We start from the raw sequence: 22,583 nt of genomic DNA on the forward strand, positions 1-22,583 counted from the left end.
TCGAGAAAATAAAAATTAAAAATTCGCCACACTGAAAAATAAAAATCGGGAACATGAAAAATTGTGGAAACGAAAAATTGAAGAAACGGAAAAAGGAAAAATCGAAAGAAACAACAAAAAATAAAGGAATTGAAAAAATGAAAATTTGTGACATAAAATCGAGAAAATGAAAATTAAAAAAATCGGGAAAATGTAAAATAAAAATCAAGAACTTGAAAAATTGAGGAAACGAAAAATTGAAAATGACAAAAATTAAAAGCTGAGAATGTGAAAAATCGAAAAATGAGAAACTATAAAATTGAAAAACCAAAAATAAAAAAACCAAAAAGTTTATGATGAAAACTTCAAAAATGTCAAAAGTGAAAATCAAACATGAAAATTTGAAGATTAAAAATTGAAAAACTTAAAATGCGAAAATTTGAAAAATAAAAAAAAAGAAATATGTATTGTAAAATCAAAATATTGAAAATTAAAGAAACTGAAAAATTGGAAGACTGGAAATCCAAAAACTGCAAATTGAATAAACAAAGAATTGTAAAACGAAAGAAACAACAAAAAAATAAAGAAAATAAAGAAACCAAAAATTGTGTTATAAAATGGAGAAACGTCCAGAAAACATAAAATTAGTCATTCGCCAGATGGATCTCTTTACTGTGTTATCAGCAAAAAAATCTCTAAATCGAATCTTACAATTATCTAACGTGAAAATCGAATGAAACAAAAAAAATAAAGGAAATGAAAAAACGAAAAATTGTGATATAAAACCGAAAAAGTGAAAATTAAAAAATGGGGAAAATGAAAAATAAAAATCGGAAACAAAAATTGAAAAAGGGAAAAATTAAAAATTGAGAAACTGAAAAATCGAAAAATGAAAAACTGTAATATTGAAACATTGCCAAATCGAAAAACTGATGCAAACCGAAAAATAGAAAATTTTGGAAGTCGAGAAATCGAAAAATTACAAAATGAAAACTTGAAAAATCAGAAGAATCGAAAAAGTGAAAAAAAAAGAAATGTGTATTATGAAATAGAAATATTGAACATTAAAGAAATTGGAAAGTCGAAAAAAAACACAGAAAATAAATAAAATGAAAAAACGGACCATTGTGATATAAATCGAGAAAATAAAAATTAACAATTCGCCACATTGCAAAAAAAAATCGGGAACTTGAAAAATTGTGGAATCGAAAAATTGAGAAACTGAAAACTCGAAAAATCGAAGCAACCAGAAATTTAAACAAGAAATACAGGAATTGAAAAAATGATAATTTGTGACATAAAATCGAGAAAATGAAAATTAAAAAAATCGGGAAAATGAAAAATTAAATCGAGAACTTGAAAAATTGAGGAAACGAAAAATTGAAAATGACAAATTAAAAATTGAGAATGTGAAAAATCGAGAAATGAGAAACTGTAATATCGAAAATTTGCTAAATTGAAAAATCAAAAATAAAAAAACGAAAAAGTGAAAACTTGAAAAATGTCAAAAGTGCAAATCAAACATGAAAATTTGAAAAATCGAAAGATTAAAAATTGAAAAATTTAAAATTCCAAAAAGTGAAAAATAAAAAAAGAAATGTGTATTAAATCAAAATATTGAAATTAAAGAAATTGAAAAATTGGAAGACTGGAAATCCAAAAACTGCAAATTGAAAAATTTCAAACGTGGAAAATCATGGAATTGAAAAATCAAAGCCTGAAAATTTGAAAAATTGAATAAATAAAAAATTGTAAATCGAAAGAAACAACAAAAAATTAAGGAAATAAAGAAACCAAAAATTGTGATATAAAATCGTTTTGTAAGAACTATTGCAACATAAAGTTTTAAGTCAGCCATAAAAACCACCAGAGGAGAACTAGTAGTAATTACTGTTTTCCCCATTTAACTAAAAATGAAATTGGTGATTTCAGTACGTAAACCACGCTATTAACAATGTCATAAAATGTAAAACCTATTTACGACAGAAAATTAGCAGAAAAAATGGTACCATAATTTTTGTTTAATACGAATTAAAGACACGAAAATGGGGTATAAAACAACCAACTATACATTGTTTTTCATATACAAGTTTGTCAACTATGTTCACATACTTGAAGGTAAGTTCTGTTTTCTTTTGTGTTACCTTGTTTTAAAATATTTCTGGCAAATGATCTGGCACAAGTTGAAATCCTGACTACTTTGTCACGTTTGTTAGGTTTCCGTTGCTCTTGCCTTCTGGATGGCCAGTGTTATTATGACTGTCCGTGAAGACAGTTCTCAAGACTACTTCTGAAGGCGGACCGACGCTCCTCGAATCTCAAAACCCGATCTATTGACCACGCAAGCGAAGAGGCAATAATGTGCACTACAAACCAAAATACGCACTTATAATGGATTTACTTCAAATATAATTTGCAAAAGTATAAATATTTCTAGTTTTTTTGCTAAACCAAATTTGTCAAAATGATGACATAGCCAGTTTGAGTATCGTCTTCTTAAAAAAATACTATGTATATTAAGAAAAAAAGGCACCATATAAGTGATGTACCAAAACCCACTACAACTATACACACCCAAAAAAAAACAAACCATTTTAAAACTTTCCAAAATTTTTAAAAAAACATCCACTAGTTCACCATCAAAACGAAAAAACAAGAGAACCTTGAGAATACAAGACACAAGGCGGAACAACTTTAACTAGTATACATTGTTCCATTGTATGTTCGTGTTGTGTGCAGTGCAGTTGCCGCTCACTTAAAAAAAACACAACTGACTCCACCTTCCAAAAATGCAGTCAAACGAGTCCGAAAAGAAAACGTACACCCCAATAAAAAACCATAAATAATTTTTAAATTTCGGCAATTTCAGGTCGCGCGAAAAAACGTTCCTCCTTAGAAATTCCCTCCTCACAGACATCTTCGACAACAATCACACTCGCAACCTCTACAATGTCTACGTTATCGTTTTCGCGGGTTTGTGCCTTCAAAACGCGCTGAGGGACTACGTCAAGGACGGGAGGTGAATAATGATAATGTTAAAAAAAATCGACATGACAATCGTAATTGTTTTAGGGTGGATTTCGGACTAGAAACGATCGGAAAAGGATTCGCCAAATTCGATAAAGCGGTACTGATTTGGCTGTGCTGTTTCTTGTCGACGTGTGCGACGTTTTTCTTTTTCCAAATTTGGGGGAAATTTAGAACCTGGGATAACAGTAAGTCGAAAATTTTCTACGTAGGTTTTATAGTATTTTCCAACTTACTAAATTTTTGAAAAACTAAAATATATACACGGTGTCTCACTCTTAGATGTCAAGTTCTCTACATGTAGGCATCCAATACGTATACATAAGTTTTTTTTTAAAGATACTACATATCGAAATAATTAATCTAAGTGAAAACTTTCTCGTAATCAAATTTTGTCCTGACTGTACTCCCAAAATTTCGGGAAAATGAGGTAAGCCGTTCTTGATTTATTCGACAAAACAAATTGCTTAACTCACTATCGTACAATTTTAAAAATATGAATGCATTGATAAATCACAAGTGTAGACTTAATATTTTTATATCTTAGATAGGACCATTGTTTAAGTATATTATAGTTGGGCAACCTAATACAAATTTTACTTCGCCTAAATAGTGAGCTTTAGGACAAGGAATCCAGGGGGCGTGGGACAAATTTTTCGTCAACGCGCATTTTCACTACAGTGAGCCAACGTATTAGGTTTATTTTACTCTACATCAGATGGCGCCATCAAACATTAGCAAAGGCAAACACCCTTCACTCTGCTCTTATACGAGGAGTTATCCATAAATCCATAATTAACATTGTTCCGTAAACAGTAATGTGTATAAACATATATGTACTAAATCTGAAAATATGCTTGACATAAAAAATATGAAGCAACGCGTTGTAACGTGATACGAAAGAATTGAAGTTAAATGAATTTGACTCCTATTTTTATTTGACTATATCTGAAGACTGACAGAAACTTTCCAAGGGTTTTTAAACTGGTATAATTGTTTAGTTCTACAAGATTAAAGTAAAACAAGATTTTAAGTAAAATGTAGATTCGTGGTGTTACAAAAATATTAACACAAAATGAAAATATATGTTCAAAGTAAATAACAGAATGACATAAACTTTCGGCGTTAACATTACAAACAATTACAAGAGAGAAAAAAACGCATCAAAAACTTAAGAGGCATGTTTGTAATATCGAGTTGTTAAAGGCTGCTTTGAAGACTGTTTGTTTCTATGAAAAACAATTGCTGTTATCCGACATTTTGGTAGATTTTGTTCCAAAAATACGAGATAACAAATTGTTTCTTGAACTAGTTTCCGTAACTTTTAAAATTTAAAAAGGATACGCGGTTCTGCTGTAATAAAATCTAGAATAAGGTCAAAATCACACTAATATTACATCTAATTTTGTTAACCACATGAATATAATTTACATTAAAATAAGTTACGGACATTGTTTGAATTGTTTATTATAGTTCGAAAACAAGATAAAATAAATAAATAAATAAATAAATAAATAAATAAATAAATAAATAAATAATTAAATAAATAAATAAATAAATAAATAAATAAATAAATAAATAAATAAATAAATAAATAAATAAATAAATAAATAAATAAATAAATAAATAAATAAATAAATAAATAAAATGTGCAGTTTATAAACTTCAGAATTTTAGTAAAAAAATAATCATGTTTGAAGCTTTATTTTGTCTGTTCGAGCGAGCATCAAAAATATTACCCCGAAAGCACTTCTTCAAGTGTTATTTTTTTTAAGATGTCATATTTGTCAGCGTTTCCAAAATTTTCTTCTTTGCAAACCGCATTTTAAAATTTTTGTTATTGTATTTTTTACTTTTTAATTTTCTAAGGCATGAAAAAATCCCATATAGGTTTCTATGAATTTATTAACGAAATCAACCGATAACTTGCACGCCAGTTTGTGTTAATTAATACCAATAGTGATTATAGTCCAGTCAAATTAGCGATCAACCTCGGAATGAGAGATAATAGGCTGAATTTTCGTATACACCTTTATTTTAGCGTTCTAAAAGTTGTCTCAAAAGTCTCATAAAATCTCGTGTCTGCGTCATCAGTTATTCAAGGTCAATGGTCAAGAAAAACAGTTTTTTGCGATTATCTCGGCTGGTATTGCTCCAATGATGTTAACATTTCTTATCATAATTGTAGAGCACAAAATTTGGGACAAATTTTACTTGAAACATTTTTTGATGCACTCAATCGTTTTTGAGATAGAGGGCAGTGAGCGCACAGCGCTCATCCATACGTGCTGTAATGCAATCAACCGTGAATATCTACGAATACTACCTTAAATTTTGAATAATTTGTATTATTTATCAGTTAATACATTGCATTTAATAACATTTTACATATTTTCAATATTTCAATACATTCATTTAATGATACTTACCTACTTTGTGTAATTAAAAACTCTTTAAATGAAATATTTATTGTAGGTATATCTTAATTTATTGAAAGTAGATTTTAAGTAGAAAAATAATTAAGTACTTTATCTTTCAAATGTGTAAGTTTTTAGATGCTAGATAATGTATTATACTTGTTGTATTATTATATATCTTAAAGTTATATTAATTTTTTCAAAGTAAATTTTAAGGATGTAAAACTAGTTAATATATTTTAATTTTATCTTTATTCAGCAGCTGTACATTTCTTACGATTGAAATTGAATTGCAGTGAAAATCTATAAATCTTTAATAATTTAAAGAACAAAAGTATTAATCGTCATCATCTTCGGTGCCCTGAATCGTTGTTTCCAGACCTTTCTGTTATAATCATGATAGAAAAATAAGTATTTAAAAACTTACACATTTTAAAGATATAAATAAATTGAGATATACAATAAGTATTTCATTAAATGAGTTTTTAATTACACAAAGTAGGTAAGTAATATTCAATGAATATATTGAAAATATGTAAAATGTTATTAAATACAATGTATTAATTGATAAATAATACAAATTATTCAAAATTCAAGGTAGTATTCACAGATATTCACGGTTGATTGCATTACAGTACGTATGGCTGAGCTCTGCGCGCTCACTGCCCTCTATCTCAGAAACGACTGAGCGCATGAAAAAATGTTTCAAATAAAATTTGTCCCAAATTTTGTGCTCTACAATTATGGTAATAGATGTTAACATCCTTGGAGCAATAGAAACTGAGATAATCGCAAAAAACTGTTTGTCTTGACCTTTGACCTTGAATAACTTGCGACGCAGACACGAGATTTTATGAGACTTTTGAGACAACTTTTAGAACGCCAAAATTAAGGTGTATACAAAAATTCAGCTTATTATCTCTCATTCCGAGGTTGATCCCTTTTTTATGCTAAAATGACTGGACTATTATGATAATTTTATAATTATCATTTTAATGAAATTGTGTTCTTCACTTCGCGAACGACAGCACACAATTTAAAATTACCGCTAGTCAAGCACCTGAAAATCCATCTCTCCCAAATATGTCTTTCTTGGCACGATTTGTAATCTGAAGTCTCCCTCCACATGCAATTTTTCGTCACCTGAGAACTTGTTTGATATACAGACCAAAGCACACTCAGGCCAATATCGGCTTTAAGCGATTTATCTATAAACGGATATTCCTTAGAGTTGATCTGATACACATCCACTACGAAGAACTAACCCATTTCGACCATTGGACTTTACAACGAATAAGTGAACAAAGTTCTTGAACATCTTAACGATTTAATACATAATGTTCCCGAATGACAAAATTTACATTTCAAATTGTATTATCAAATTACACTCTCCAAAATTTGTCACGAACAATGAAATGACGCAAACTCCAAATTTTACAATAGTAAAATTGTAGTTTCGCCCCGTTTACGGTTTATGCATCCGTGTCGAGTTTTCACCTTAGACGTCAAGATTTTTGGAAAAAAAATCAACATTTTCCAATTTATAATGTTATGTATTTAAATTTTAAAAAGTAGAATAGTCCTGATCTTGTGCTTTATACCTAAATACGCTATTGGGATTTTTGGGGTTGTCGATTTCTCGATTTTTCAACTTTAAATGTCTCAATTTTTCAATATTTCAATTTTGGGCTTTTCCGATTCCTCCATTCTTTAAATTTTCTATTTCTTGATTTTTTTAGTTTTCGATTTCTCAATCTTTCGATGTTTCAATGATACGATTTCTCAATTTTTGTCCTCTTCAATTTTACGGTTTTTAAATATTTCGATTTTTCAATTTTTCACGTTTCTAAATTTTCAGTTTGCCGATTTCTAAAGTATTTTTTTTATTTGTCCACTTCTGGACTTCCTAAAGTTTAGATTTTTCACATCTTCAATTCTTCAATTTTTCGATTTTTTAAGATTACGATTTTTCAATTTTGCTTTTTTAGATTTTCGATTTCTCAATTTTCCAATTTTTTAATTTCTCAATTTTTTGAATATTTCTTTCAGTTATGAGATTTTTCAATATTTCAATTTTTCGATTTTTCGATTTTTGAATTGATGGATTTTTTTTGATTTCTCGATTTTTTACTTTTTGGATTTTCAATTTATTGTAAACTTTAGATTTTTCAATTCTGCGACTTTTAATGCTTCGATTTCTCAATTTTTAAACTTTTCGATGTTTTAATATTTCATTTTTTAAAATTCTAGGTTTTTCGATATCTCGAGTTTTCAGTTCTGCTATATTTCAATTTTTCAATTTTTTGAATTTTAATTTTCGATTTTCCAGTTTTTCTTTTCTAAAATTTTTCGATTATTCAATTTTTTATTTTCTCAATTTATCGAATTCAGATGTTTCGTTGTTTTGATTGTTCAATTTCTCAATTTTTTAATTTTTAACTTTCCTTTTCGGCTTCCGACTCCTCAATTTCTCGATCCTCCGATTTTTCGATTTCTCGAAGTCTCAGTTTTTGAATTTTTCCATGTTTCGATTTTTGGGTTTTTCGGTTTTTCGATTTTTTTCTTTTGAGCTTTTCAATTTCTGGATTTTCCAATTTTTCAATGTCCCGATTTTTCAATTTTTCAAATTTTTGCGTAAAATTTTCAGTTTTCTGATTTCTCAATTAATCTATTTTTGATTTTCCCACTTCTCAAAGTTTGGATTTTTCAGTTCTTCAATTCTTCGATTTTTCGACGCTTTATTGGTTTGTCGATTTCTCAATTTTTGGATATTTCTTTCAGTTTTGATATTTTTCAATACTTTGATTCTTCGACTTCTGGATTTTTCCGTTTTTATTTTTGGATTTTCAGTTTTTCATTTTTCAAACTTTAGATTTTTCAATTTTTCGTTTGTTTTATATTTCAATTTCTCAATTTTTAATTTTTCAATTTTACGAATTTTTAAATTTTCGATTTTTCAATTTTTGAGATGTTTTGATTGTTCAATCTCTCGATTTATCGATTTTTCCATTTTTAACTTTTCGATTTTGGCCCATTTCCGTTTCTCAATTTTTCGATTTTTCGACTTCTCAACTCTTCGACTCCTCGATTTTTCGATCTTTTGATTGTTCGATTTCTCGATGTCTCAATTTTTGAATTTTACGATGTTTCTTTCATTTCTCGACTTCAAGATTTTTCTATTTTTTATTTTTGGATTTTCAGTTTTTTGTTTTTTATTTCAATTTCTCAATTTTTGAACTTTTCCATATTTTAATTTTTAAATTTCTAGATTTTTCGGTTTCTCGAGTTTCCAGTTCTATATTTTAATTTTTTAAATTTCCGAATTATTAAATTTTTTGAGATCTCAATTTATTGAGATTCGGATGTTTCGATGTTTTGATTATTCAATCTCTCGCTTTATCAATTTTTCCATATTTAAGTTTTCAATTTTTCGATTTTGGCCTATTTCGGTTTCTCAATTTTTTGATTTTTCGACTTCTCGATTTTTCGACCCCTCGATTTTTTTGTCTTTTGACTTTTCGATTTCTCGATGTCTCAATTTTTGAATTTTACAATGCTTCGATTTTTCGATTTGTTGGTTTTTCGATTTTTTGCTTTTCGGTTTCTCGATTTTTCGATGTTTCGATTTTTGATTTTTCAGTTTTTCGATTTTTAAATTTTAGATTTTTTTTTTTGATTTTTTGATGTTTGGATTTCTCCATTTTTCAGTTTTAGGATATTTTAACTTTTCAATGTTTTAATTTTTTATTTTTCGATTTCTCAATCTTTCGATGTTTCAATGATACGATTTCTCAATTTTTGTCCTCTTCAATTTTACGGTTTTTAAATATTTCGATTTTTCAATTTTTCAAATTTTCACGTTTCTAAATTTTCAGTTTGCCGATTTCTAAAGTACTTTTTTTATTTGTCCATTTCTGGACTTCCTAAAGTTTAGATTTTTCACATCTTCAATTCTTCAATTTTTCGATTTTTTAAGATTACGATTTTTCAATTTTGCTTTTTTAGATTTTCGATTTCTCAATTTTCCAATTTTTTAATTTCTCAATTTTTTGAATATTTCTTTCAGTTATGAGATTTTTCAATATTTCAATTTTTCGATTTTTAGATTTTTGAATTGATGTATTTTTTTTGATTTCTCGATTTTTTACTTTTTGGATTTTCAATTTATTGTAAACTTTAGATTTTTCAATTCTGCGACTTTTAATGCTTCGATTTCTCAATTTTTAAACTTTTCGATGTTTTAATATTTCATTTTTTAAAATTCTAGGTTTTTCGATATCTCGAGTTTTCAGTTCTTCTATATTTCAATTTTTCAATTTTTTGAATTTTAATTTTCGATTTTCCAGTTTTTCTTTTCTAAAATTTTTCGATTATTCAATTTTTTATTTTCTCAATTTATCGAATTCAGATGTTTCGTTGTTTTGATTGTTCAATTTCTCAATTTTTCAATTTTTAACTTTCCTTTTCGGCTTCCTACTCCTCAATTTCTCGATCCTCTGATTTTTCGATTTCTCGAAGTCTCAGTTTTTGAATTTTTCGATGTTTCGATTTTTGGGTATTTCGGTTTTTCGATTTTTTTCTTTTGAGCTTTTCAATTTCTGGATTTTACAATTTTTCAATGTCCCGATTCTTCAATTTTTCATTTTCAAATTTTTGCGTAAAATTTTCAGTTTTCTGATTTCTCAATTAATCTATTTTTGATTTTCCCACTTCTCAAAGTTTGGATTTTTCAGTTCTTCAATTCTTAGATTTTTCGACTTCGCTTTATTGGTTTGTCGATTTCTCAATTTTTGGATATTTCTTTCAGTTTTGATATTTTTCAATACTTTGATTCTTCGACTTCTGGATTTTTGCGTTTTAATTTTTGGATTTTCAGTTTTTCATTTTTCAAACTTTAGATTTTTCGTTTGTTTTATATTTCAATTTCTCAATTTTTAATTTTTCAATTTTACGAATTTTTAAATTTTCGATTTTTCAATTTTTGAGATGTTTTGATTGTTCAATCTCTCGATTTATCGATTTTTCCATTTTTAACTTTTCGATTTTGGCCCATTTTCGTTTCTCAATTTTTCGATTTTTCGACTTCTCAACTCTTCGACTCCTCGATTTTTCGATCTTTTGATTGTTCGATTTCTCGATGTCCCAATTTTTGAATTTTACGATGTTTCTTTCATTTCTCGACTTCAAGATTTTTCTATTTTTTATTTTTGGATTTTCAGTTTTTTGTTTTTTATTTTAATTTCTCAATTTTTCAACTTTTCCATATTTTAATTTTTAAATTTCTAGATTTTTCGGTTTCTCGAGTTTCCAGTTCTATATTTTAATTTTTTGAATTTCCGAATTATTAAATTTTTTGAGATCTCAATCTATTGAGATTCGGATGTTTCGATGTTTTGATTATTTAATCTCTCGCTTTATCAATTTTTCCATATTTAAGTTTTCGATTTTTCGATTTTGGCCTATTTCGGTTTCTCAATTTTTTGATTTTTCGACTTCTCGATTTTTCGACCCCTCAATTTTTTTGTCTTTTGATTTTTCGATTTCTCGATGTCTCAATTTTTGAATTTTACAATGTTTCGATTTTTCGATTTGTTGGTTTTCCGATTTTTTGCTTTTCGGTTTCTCGATTTTTCGATGTTTCGATTTTTGATTTATCCGAATTTTCAATTGTCCAATTCGACTTCTCGATTCGTTGATTTTTCAGTTTTTCGATTTTTAAATTTTAGATTTTTTTTTTGATTTTTTGATGTTTGGATTTCTCCATTTTTCAGTTTTAGGATATTTTAACTTTTCAATGTTTTAAATTTTACATTTTTCGATTTTTCAGTCCTTCAATATTTTTTTATTTTTCAAATTTTGACGTTTCAGATTTTTTAGTTTTCGGATTTCTCAATTAATCTATTTTTTTATATTCCTATTTCTCCACTTTCTAAAGTTTCGATTATTCAGGTTTTTGATTTTTTAAGTTTGCGATTTTTAGACTTTCTTAATTTCCTCATTTTTTGATATTTCGTTCAATTTTGTGATTTTGCTGTTTTTCGATTTCTCAATTTTAACTTTTCAATTTTTAAATTATTAATTTTTTCGATTTTTTGAGTTTTCAGTTCTTCTATATTTCAATTTTTCAATTTTCGGAATTTTTAAATTTTCGATTGTCCAATTTTTTTTTATTTTTCGATTTTCCAATTTTTCGATGTTTCCATTTTTGAATTTTAGATTTTCCAATTTTTATTTTTTTGATTCTTTTATGTTTCGATTTCTCGATTTTACAATTTTCCCATATTTGAATTTTTCAGTGTTTTAAATTTTCGATTTCGAGGATTTACTGTGTTACAGTAGTCATCAGTCATTACTCATCTACTCATCAAGAACGATTATTGCTGTGCGTTAAAATGCCTACATACTAATAAGCACGTACATACAAGACACATTTAAGATTTAAGGCTGTTTTAAGTCTGCTAGATATAATTTTTGCAATTTTAAATTTATTTCTTGATGTCTATATCATCGTATATATTTAAATGGTGATGAATATTTTGTGATACTATCTTAGGATAAAATGCATTTTAGTTTCAAAGATAATATGTATTTAATGATTTGACTACTGTTAATAAAAAAAATACATAAGAAGATGTTCACATTGAATTAATTTGGTGTTCATAGTTTGATGATAACTCATAGTTATTCTGGCATAGTGCTTACGGACTATTTTTACCCCCTTTCGTAAGGTACCGCCACTTCATAGTGAAGCGAGTGAGATGTAAAATATATATTCATTCTTTTCTACATGGGAAAGTGATTGTCCGTATAGGTTGTCCAACTATAATATACTTAAACAATGATAGGACTTATCCAACAAGTTTTTGGAGGACATTAACAAATAAATTTTAATTAGCGACGCATCGTGCCTCAAAATATTTGCAAGATTCCAGAGCATTCATTTCTAAATTTTATTGTAAAATATTGTTATACGATTTTTATTTTTATTTCTTTTGAAAACTCGTTATTGCAGACAGTTAATTAGCATTTACTTTGTCAAATTTTTAATTGACGTCATCAATTGGTTGGTAAATTTTCGCTAGCGTTTCACCACCTACACGATATTCATAAAATACATGTAAAATTCAACCATAATCGGTTCGGTAGTTTCGAGAATTATCTGTCTAGTAAAATTGTCAACAGTCGACACAAAGACAGAAATCTACTTTTTCATAATCTAGAAGCTGTGAAACGTCGTGGATAAATTCCTTCACGGAAAGATAAACACCAAACGGAAACGGAAGACCTACTTTTGTATATTCTAAATGCTATGAACCGTCGAGAAATTAGTCTAATCCGTCACTTAATTTTCAGAATTGACCAGAACATGGGACTGGTTTTGGGCAGCATCTTTAGGTCTCTACTACTTCTACACGTTAAAATTGACAAGTACCGCAACACTATACTTCGAATTTAATCCACCGTGTGCAGCCTTCGTATCCATGGAATCTGTAAGTTTATCAAAGCTCAAAAATTTCAACCAACTAAAAATTTCCAGGTCCGGCTTTTAATGAAAGTGCACTCTTTCGTGCGCGTTAAAGCTCCCCCACTAATGTCGGCTTCAGAAGATGCAAAATTTTCCAATTTCCTGTACTTCCTCTTCGCTCCTACTCTCATCTACCGAGACAGCTACCCACGAACGAAACACATCGACTGGAACTTCGTCATTTGTCGGCTTGTCGAAGCCATAAGCATGTTATTCATGATCGCATTTCTCGTTGAGGCCAATTATCCAACTCCAGAAAGATGGCTAGCGAAGTACACCATAAAGGACACAATTCTATACATAACTGACTGTATTCCGCACGGAGGCTTGGCCGTGTATGCAAGTTTCTTCCTGATTTTTCATTCCGTCCAAAACCTATTCGCCGAAGTCACTCGTTTCGGAGACAGATTATTCTACCAAGACTGGTGGAACGAATCCAGACACAACAAGTGGTTAGCAAAATGGAACCTCCTCGTTCGAGATTGGCTATACTATTTCGTCTATCGCGATTTCAAGCACTTTTTATGCGACAATAACGTTTTAGGGATTTTTGTGGTTTTTGCGGTGTCGTTTGCCATGCACGAGTACGTCATGTTCTGTTTCCTCGGTAAATTCGTTCCTTGTTTTCTTTTTCTAGCTGTAGTTGCGATATTCCCAATGTTTTTTCTTAACTTGCCTGAAAGCATTTTCCTTAAAGTGTTTTTGTGGTGTTTTGGGTATTTGGTATCATCTGCGATTATGGTTCTATACACTTTCGAACACTATGCTGTGATGAAAGCTCCTCTAAAGGATCCAACACTCTTGGATTTAATTATTCCAAGATTTATTACGTGTGATTGTGTTCTTAAATTTTAAGAGGAAATATGTAATGATGTAATTTTAGCATACCTATATGAAAACAAAAAGTGTAGACGAACATGTTTTGAAATAGTAATTTTTTTAAGTTTTTTATAGTTATCCATTTTAAGATACAATGTTTGTCATTTCTCAATTTTTCAATTTCTCGGTTTTCAGTTTTTCTCTTCAATTTGACGATTTTTAAATATTTCGATTTTTCAATTGATTGATTTTTCAGGTTTTTTAATTTTTCAATTTTACTATTTTTTTAGGTTTCGATTTTTCAACTTGACTTTTTTTATTTTTCGATTTCTCAATTTTTCAATTTTTTAATTTCTCAGTTTTTGGACATTTCAGTTTTGGGATTTTTTAGTTTACTTATTATTCAATTTTTCGATTTTTTTAAGGTTTCGATATTTCGACTTCACTTTTTGGATTTTTCGATATCTCAATTTTTCGATTCTTTAGATTCTCAGTTTTTGGATATTTCAGTTTTTCTTTCATTTTTCCATTTTCGACTTCTGGATTTTTCGATGTGTTGACTTTTTACTTTTTCGATTTTTAAATTTTAGATTTCCAATTTTTTGGTATTTTAATTTTTCAATATTTAAAATTTTAGATTTTTCGATTTCTCGATTTTTCATTTCAGCCCTTCCATATTTCAATTTTTCAAATGTTTCGATTTTTCGGCTTCCCGGTTCTAGATTTTCTGTTTTTCAATTATCGTTTTGTTTTTTCAAATTTTCGATTTTTCAATTAATCGATGTTTTGATTTTCGCATTTCTTGACTTTCGACGGTTTCGATATTGCTGTTCTTCAATTCTTTAATTTTTCCATTTTTCATTTTTTAGTGTTTTTAAGGTTTCGATTTTTCGACTTCACTTTTTGGATTTTTCGCCTTTTTAGGTTCTCAGTTTTTGGATATTTCAGTTTTCGGATTTTTCAGGTTATTAGGTTCGCAGTTTATCTTACATTTTTCAGTTTTTCGATATCTCAGTTTTGGGATTTTTCAATATTTGGATTCTTCGACTTTTCGATTTTTGAGTCCTGGATTTTTCGATGTGTCGATTATTTTACTTTTTAGATTTTTGAATTTTTAAAATTTTAGATTTTTCGATTTCTCGATTTTTCAATTCAGTTCTTCGATATTTGAATTTTTAAAATTTTAGATTTTTCGATTTCTCGATTTTTCAATTCAGTTCTTCGATAATTGAATTTTTCAAGTTTTCGAATTTTTCAAATGTTTCGATTTCTTAATCTTTTGATTTTTCGACTTCCCGGTTTTAGATTTTCTTTTTTTCAATTGTCATTTTGTCAGTTTTTTTTAATTTTTCAAATTTGACTTTCATAAACTCTCAATTTTTCGATTTTTCAATTAATCGATGTTTTGATTTTCCCATTTCTTGACCTTGGAGTGTTTCGATTTTCCCCTTCTTCAATTCTTTAATTTTTTGATTTTTCATTTTTTAGTGTTTTTAAGGTTTCGATTTTTCGACTTCACTTTTTGGATTTTTCGATTGCTCTATTTTTCGACCTTTAGGTTCTCAGTTTTTAGATATTTCAGTTTTCGGATTTTTCAGGTTATTAGGTTCTCAGTTTATCTTTCACTTTTCAGTTTTTCGATATCTCAGTTTTGGGATTTTTCAATATTTCGATTCTTCGACTTTTCGATTTTTGACTCCTGGATTTTTCAATGTGTCGATTATTTTACTTTTTAGATTTTTTAATTTTTCGATTTTTGAATTTTTAATTTTAGATTTTTCGATTTCTTGATTCTTCAGTTCAGTTCTTCGATATTTGAATTTTTCAAGTTTTCCAATTTTTCAAATGTTTCGATTTCTTAATTTGTTGATTTTTCGACTTCCCGGTTTTAGATTTTCTGTTTTCAATTGTCATTTTGTCAAATTTTCGATTTTTTAATTTTTCGAATTTGACTTTCATAAACTCTCAATTTTTCGATTTTTCAATTAATCGATGTTTTGATTTTCCCATTTCTTGACCTTCGAATGTTTCGATTTTCCTGTTCTTCAGTTCTTTAATTTTTTGATTTTTCAGGTTTTCGATTTTTCAATTTTTGGATTTTTAAATTTAAAATTTTTCAATCTTTTGATATTTTAATTTTTCAATATTTCTTAATCTTTCGATTTTTCGACTTCCTGGTTTTAGATGTTCTGTTTTTCAATTTTTCGATTTGTTAATTTTTCGTTCCCGATTTATCGAGATTTGATTGTTCAGGTTGTAGATTTTCTGTTTTTCAATAACACTGGTCAACAAAATTCAATTTTTTCTCTCTAACTTTGACATAATTGTAATGTTTTCGTTTAATTTGTCTCTGTGTTTGTAACAAAGGGCATAAACCTTACAACTTAGCTCAATTAAAAATAAAAATGCATATTTGATGTTAAAAACAAAAAAGCAGGTAAAACAATTTAATTTTTGTATCTTTAACGGCAAAAAGTGATGTATTAACAAAAGAACAACCATAATTAAGAAAGAAAACAACAATTGTAGTTTAAAAAACGAAAAAAACAAAAGAAACAGCTAAGACCGACGTTTTTTCGGTTGCCTCCTATAGATTTCATTGGAGATCTCTCGCTTGATGGTCCCGCAGTATTCTGCGAGCCTTTAGGTGTTCCATGGATCTTGGTAACGTTTTTGTATCCACAAAATGCCCAGATGGAAGCGTTCTCTATGTCCGTCACTCACGTCGTCATAATTTTTGGGGAAAAAATCAAGATGCGAATACATAAAATGCACTTTTAAGAATATGTTAATTTTAAATTTTTTATATGATGATAACATGTTTTCTACTTACTAAACGTAGTTTTCTTATTGTTTCCCAAGAAGTTTGTAGCAATTTGATCACAAAAAAATACACCTTATAGAAAGTTTCCTATTACTTAATAGTACGATTTTTGTATTTTTCAAAGGATAATATTGAAGATTACTTTTAAATGAGAGCTAAGTTTGGGTTTAGCCGTTTATAATATCATTTAAAATTGTTAATTAAATAATAATTGGCTGCTATAATAAAAGTTAGAGCTTAGCTGTTGACCAGTGTAATTGTCGTTTTTTCAAATTTTCGATTTTTCAATTAATGGATGTTTTGATTTTCCCATTTCTTGACTTTCGAGAGTCTCGATATTCCTGTTCTTCAATTCTTTAATTTTTCGATTTTTCATTTTTTAGTGTTTTTAAGGTTTCGGATTTTTAGGTTCTTAGTTTATCTTTCATTTTTCAGTTTTTCGACATCTCAATTTTGGGATTTTTCAATATTTCGATTCTTCGACTTTTGTATTTTTGACTCCTGGATTTTTCGATGTGGCGATTCTTTTACTTTTTAGTTTGTTTAATTTTTCGATTTTAAATTTTAGATTTTTGAATTTTTAAAATTTTAGATTTTTCGATTTCTCGATTCTTCAGTTCAGTTCTTCGACATTTGAATTTTTCAAGTTTTCGAATTTTTCAAACTTCCCGGTTTTAGATTTTCTGTTTTTCAGTAATTGTCATTTTGTCAAATTTTCGATTTTTTAATTTTTCAAATTTGACTTTCATAAACTCTCAATTTTTGGATTTTTAAATTTTAAATTTTTTAATCTTTTGATATTTTAATTTTTCAATATTTCTTAATCTTTCGATTTTTCGACTTCTAGTTTTTCAATTTTTCGATTTGTTAATTTTTCATTCCCGATTTATCGATATTGGTCAGGTTTTAGGTTTATCAGTTTTTCAATTTTTTATATTGGCCTATTTCGGTTTCTCAGTTTTTCCAGCTTTCCATTTTTTCGTTTTTTGATTTTTCCGGTTTTCCAATTTTTCAACGTTTAACTTTTTGTTTGTCGATTTCTCAATTTTTCGACTTCCATCACTTTTCGATTTCTCGTTCTTTGGATCTTTCGATCTCTTAATTTTTCAAATTTTCGAATTTTTAAGTTTTTTGATTCCTCGATTCATCGAGATTTGGATTTTTCGACATTTTGATTGTCGATTTCTCAATTTATAAATTGTTCAATTTTTAACTTTTCTCGGTTTTTCGATGTTTCGATTTTTCAATGTTTCAGTTTTACGATTTTTTAAGGTTTCGATTTTTCGTTTATTACATTTCTCGAATTTTCGACTATTTTAATTTTCCATGTTTTTTTCTCACTGTTAATATCATACAGTGTATCGAAAACAACCACAAAAATTGTCACTAAAAACATTTAAAAATTCATACAAAATAGAACACAGTGTTTCCAAAACATTTTCCCGAAAAAAATCCATTGGGTCATTGGGATTTCAACAATATTCTTAGTTTAAGACGTTTTACTAGTATAAAACACAAATAAAGAATTCATTCTTAGTTAAACAAGATATGTAAAATCATCTAAATATGTACCAAAAATATTCACTTAGTCGTTATAAAAACCGACCAAACAACTATTTCCCGCAGAAATTATAATCCAAACGAACCAAATCGCTTCTGAACGCTTAGAGTCGACATTGGCCTGAGCGCGCTCTGGTCTGTAGATCAAACAAGTTCTCAGGCGACGAGTTGTCGCGAAACAAGTTTTTTGAGGACTCCAATGTCAATAAGGGTGGTTTTGCAAAATCGAAATACACCCTTACTCTTTGGTCTTATTACGCCGGTGATGATTCATCCTCAAGTCGCGGATGGGGATTCCGGAGAAGTCCAGAAGCGGTGACGAGCGATTTATGAAGTCATCACGTCGAGTGCAGCGAGTGTTCAGACAAGTTACGCCGAAGTTATTTTGTACATAATTGCTGTAGTATATTTTTTTCCAAAAATGCCTATGTTTTCTAATCAGTACCAATAAAATTATGACAGCTATGTAGAACAAGGTCTTATAATTATATAATGTATTTCTGATAATTACATTAAAAATTATAAAACTTATTAAAATGTTTACTACTCTATTATTTTCTACAAGTGGAAAAATTTTAGCGCAAAATAGTATTTTCTCTAACCACTACGTACAATCGCACGCAAATGTTTTGAGCCTATGGGCAGATCGTTTTTGCCTGCCCTCACCGAAGAAGGCGGTCCAAATCCTTCAAGGGCAGAATTTGTGGGTAGGCTCAAACTACAACGAAATTCAGATTTTACCCTATAAAATTTTATTGACAATAACGGGACGGACAGTAGTTATATATACATTTGGTAAGAAATATTTATGGCTGACACCAGTTCTCTCGAATTTGTCGGAGAAGATTTAGCAGGTAGGTGTTCCCATAAAATAATGGTCACTTTCGTTCGTGAGTAACGATGGTCCGGACATGAATTATTTTGCTTTCTAACATCTTTCGACCAATTGTTCCGTATAAAAAATTTCATCACTCTTTCAAATAAAATACTCTTAAAAAAAACGATATTGTCGTTGAGTGACATGTAACTGGCATAATAATAAAAACGTGCCATTTTTGTTAACTGATATTTTTTTCATAAATGTCGCAAAATTATTAAATTTGTCTAATCATCCCCACCAATAATGTGATGACGTCACTTCAAATTTATGCATAGTAAATGGATTTTAAATTGTATACAGTAACATAGTCCTACACATGTAGTTTATGACTTCGTGTTGAGTTTTTATCCAAAACGTCCAGATTTTTGGAAAAAAAATGAAAATTATAAAACAATATTTTGCAATTTAATTTTGAATTTGCAAAATCGAATACTTTGAAATCTTGCAGATGTTTTAAAATCATGATAAACATGATACATTTTTAATTAAAATATATTTGCTTATCCCCTCTAAAAAATTTATGACGTCACCTCAAAATTTTGCAGAATAAATAGTATCTTAAATGTATAAAATATGATGAGTTTTATACTTGTGATTTATCACTGCATTAATATTTTTTAGATTTGGTTATACAGGATGTCTCAAAAAAGTTAATGACTGAGTCAATTTATTTTATTGAAGAAATCAAGAATAGCAAAACTGAATACTTTGAAATATTGTAGATGTTTTGAAGTTTTTGTAAGCATGGTAACTTTTTCGAAAATTTGATTAATCAAATATGCGCAAAATCAAAAATCGGAAAAACTGAAATTCACTACTGTAAAAAACAGAAAATCGAAAAATACAAATCGTAAAAATCGAAAATCTAAAAATGGTTAAACAAAAAATCGAAAATTCAATGAATCAAATACCTAGGTCGATCGAAAAGTGGAAATTCACAAACCTCAAAAATCGAAAAATCGAAAATTGAAAAACGGGAAAATCAAAAAATCGAAAAGTCAAAAATTTGTAATATTGAAAATTAAAAAAATCAAAAACCAAAATAAGAAAAATCGGAAATTAAAATAATCAAAATATATAAAGTAAAAAAAATTGCAAAGCCTAAAAACTGAAACGAACAGAAAAATCGAAAAAGCAAAAAATTGGAAAAACAAAAATTCGAAAAATCTAAAATCAAAAAAGTGGAAAATGGAAAATCTGAATAAAGAAACTTGAAAATTCTGAAAATTAGAAAATCGAAAACCAAAAAATCGGAAAGTAACAAAATTGAAGTCTAACAGTTGAGAATGGAAAAATTGAAAAACCGAAAATTCTAAAAATCGACAATGGACAAATTGAAAATCGCAAAATTTAAATTCAAAAATTGAACATCGAAAAATCGATGAATTGAAAAATCGAAAATTCGACTACTCAAATTTGCTAAAAATCGAAAAATCATAAAACTGAAAAATCCAAAATTCTAATCATCGAAAGTCTGAAAACTGAAAATCGAAAATTCTGAAAAACGGAAAATAGAACATCGAAAAATTTAAAAGAAAGAAAATTGAAGTCTAAAAACCGAAGAATGGAAAAATTAAAAATCAAAAATTCGAAAAATCAAAACCGAAAAATTCAAAGATTTAAAAAGAAAATCGAAAAATCAAAAATCTGAAAATTGAAACTCGAAAATTTGGAAAATCGAAAAGTAAAAAAATTGAAGTCTAAAAGCTGAAAAATGGAAAACTGAACAATCGAAAATTCGAAAATCAAATATCGAAAAATCGAAAAGCCGAAAAATCGAAAATTTGATAAGATATGCGAAAAACAGAAAGTCTGAAAATGCAAAACTGAAAAATCAATAATCTAAAAATGGAAAAACCGAAAATCGAAAATTCAATGAATCTAATACGTAGGTCGATCGAAAAACTGGAAATTCACAAATCTGAAAAATCGAAAATTTGCAAGATTGAAAAACCGAGAATTGAAAAATCAAAAAACCGAAAAATGGAAAAATCAAAAATCGAAAAATAGGAAAACCGAAAATTCGAAAATTCATAATATTGAAAACTCTAAAAGTCGACAATTTAAAAATCAAAAAACTGGAAAGTAAAATAATCGAAAAATCGAAAGGTAAACAAATTGCAAAATTAAAAACTGACGAACAGAAAATTCGAAAAATCGTAAAATCAAAAAGTGGAAAATCGAAAACTGGAAATTGAAAAATCGAAGATTGGGAAATCGAAAAATTGAAAATCGGAATATCGAGAATCGACAAATTAAAAAACCGAAAAATCAAAAAATTAAAAAATCGGAAATCGAAAAATGAAAAAAAAAACGAAAATTCAAAAATCGAATAATACGAAACTAAAATAATAGAAAAGTGGAAAAGTAAAAATTGCAAAGTCTCAAAACTGACGAACAGAACAATCAAAAAATAAAAAAAAAGAAAAATATCTAAACATGGAAAATTGAAAAATCGAAAATCGGAAAATGGAAAAACCGAAAAATCGAAAATCGAAAACTCGAAAAATCGAAAATTCGATGAAACAAATACTCGAAAAAGCTAAAAGTAAAAAAATTGAAAGGCCTAAAAATTGAAAAATCAAAAAATCGAAAAAAAAAACAAAAAATCGAAAAGTGGAAAATCGGAAAGTAACAAAATTGAAATCTAAAAGCTGCAAATTGCAGAACGATAAAAACTGAAACAAACAGAAAAATCGAAAAACCACAAAATCGGAAAAACGAAAATCGAAAAATCGCAAATCGAAAAATCGTAAAATCAGAAAATGGAAAATCGAATAATCGAAAGTTGAAAAATCGAAGGTCGAAAAATAAAACAACCCAAAAATCGAAAAATTTTATGATTAATGGAAAATCGAAAAATCGAGAATAGAAGAATTAAAAAACCGGAAAATTGAAAAATCGGAAATCGAAGAATTAAAAACGTAAAATCGAGAATTCAAAAATCAAAAAAATCGGAAAATAAAATATAATCGAAAAATGCAAAAAAATTGCAAAGTCTAAAAACTGACGAACAGAAAAATCAAAAAATCTAAAAATGGAAAGACGAAAAATCGAAAATTGAAAGAATGGCAAATTAAAAAATCGAAAAACGAAAAAACTGAAAACTCGAAAAACCAAAATACCGCAAATTTGAAAAATCAGAAAATTAGAAAGTAATAAAATCGAAAAGTTGATAGAAAAATGGAAACTGAAAAATCTAATTCGATGAAACTGTTGGTCGAAAATACGAAAAATCGAAAATCGAAGTGACCTTTTTTTGAGACAGGCTGTAGAAGTAAATCTAAAAAATATTACTGCAATGATAAATCACAGGTATAGACTCATCATATCAAATTTTGACGATGACGTCATGCATTTTTTGGCGAAGAAAAGCAAATACATTTTGATCGTGAATTTGAAAGTATTCTTCGACTTTCGTTCCCTTTCAAAATTTACTCTTTGTATATTTCAGTGGTCACAACGAGTTCACTAAGTACGCTGAAGTATGCAAAGATTAAATTTGTCACCGAAAAGATGACGGAAGTAATAAATTATCCTATCGGTCGAAGA

At 28.1% G+C, this 22,583-nt stretch overlaps 2 protein-coding genes across 3 annotated transcripts in view; one reads left to right on the forward strand and one right to left on the reverse strand.

The window, feature by feature from the left end:
* LOC135131039 (major facilitator superfamily domain-containing protein 1-like) overlaps positions 1 to 22,583 on the reverse strand; it is a 92,618-nt gene that overhangs the window by 21,485 nt on the left and 48,550 nt on the right. The gene's annotated exons all lie outside the window — the stretch shown is intronic.
* Positions 2,668 to 22,583, forward strand: part of LOC135131041 (sterol O-acyltransferase 1-like) — a 38,264-nt gene continuing 18,348 nt past the window's right edge. Inside the window, exons 1-5 of one of the 2 annotated variants that reach the window (XM_064058564.1) lie at positions 2,668 to 2,797; positions 2,849 to 2,998; positions 3,052 to 3,194; positions 12,777 to 12,913; positions 12,961 to 13,870. In XM_064058564.1, the coding sequence (XP_063914634.1) occupies positions 2,769 to 2,797; positions 2,849 to 2,998; positions 3,052 to 3,194; positions 12,777 to 12,913; positions 12,961 to 13,803 (1,302 nt within the window). In that variant the 5' untranslated portion in view covers positions 2,668 to 2,768 and the 3' untranslated portion in view covers positions 13,804 to 13,870. Of the gene's footprint in view, positions 2,798 to 2,848; positions 2,999 to 3,051; positions 3,195 to 12,776; positions 12,914 to 12,960; positions 13,871 to 22,583 lie in introns of those variants that run through there. The other variant, XM_064058563.1, reaches the window with a different exon arrangement.

This window comes from Zophobas morio, unplaced genomic scaffold (assembly GCF_036711695.1).
Source record: "Zophobas morio isolate AGI-343-1 ecotype UQ-CSIRO unplaced genomic scaffold, CSIRO_AGI_Zmor_V1 ptg000018l, whole genome shotgun sequence".
Classification (NCBI taxonomy): Eukaryota; Metazoa; Arthropoda; class Insecta; order Coleoptera; family Tenebrionidae; genus Zophobas; species Zophobas morio.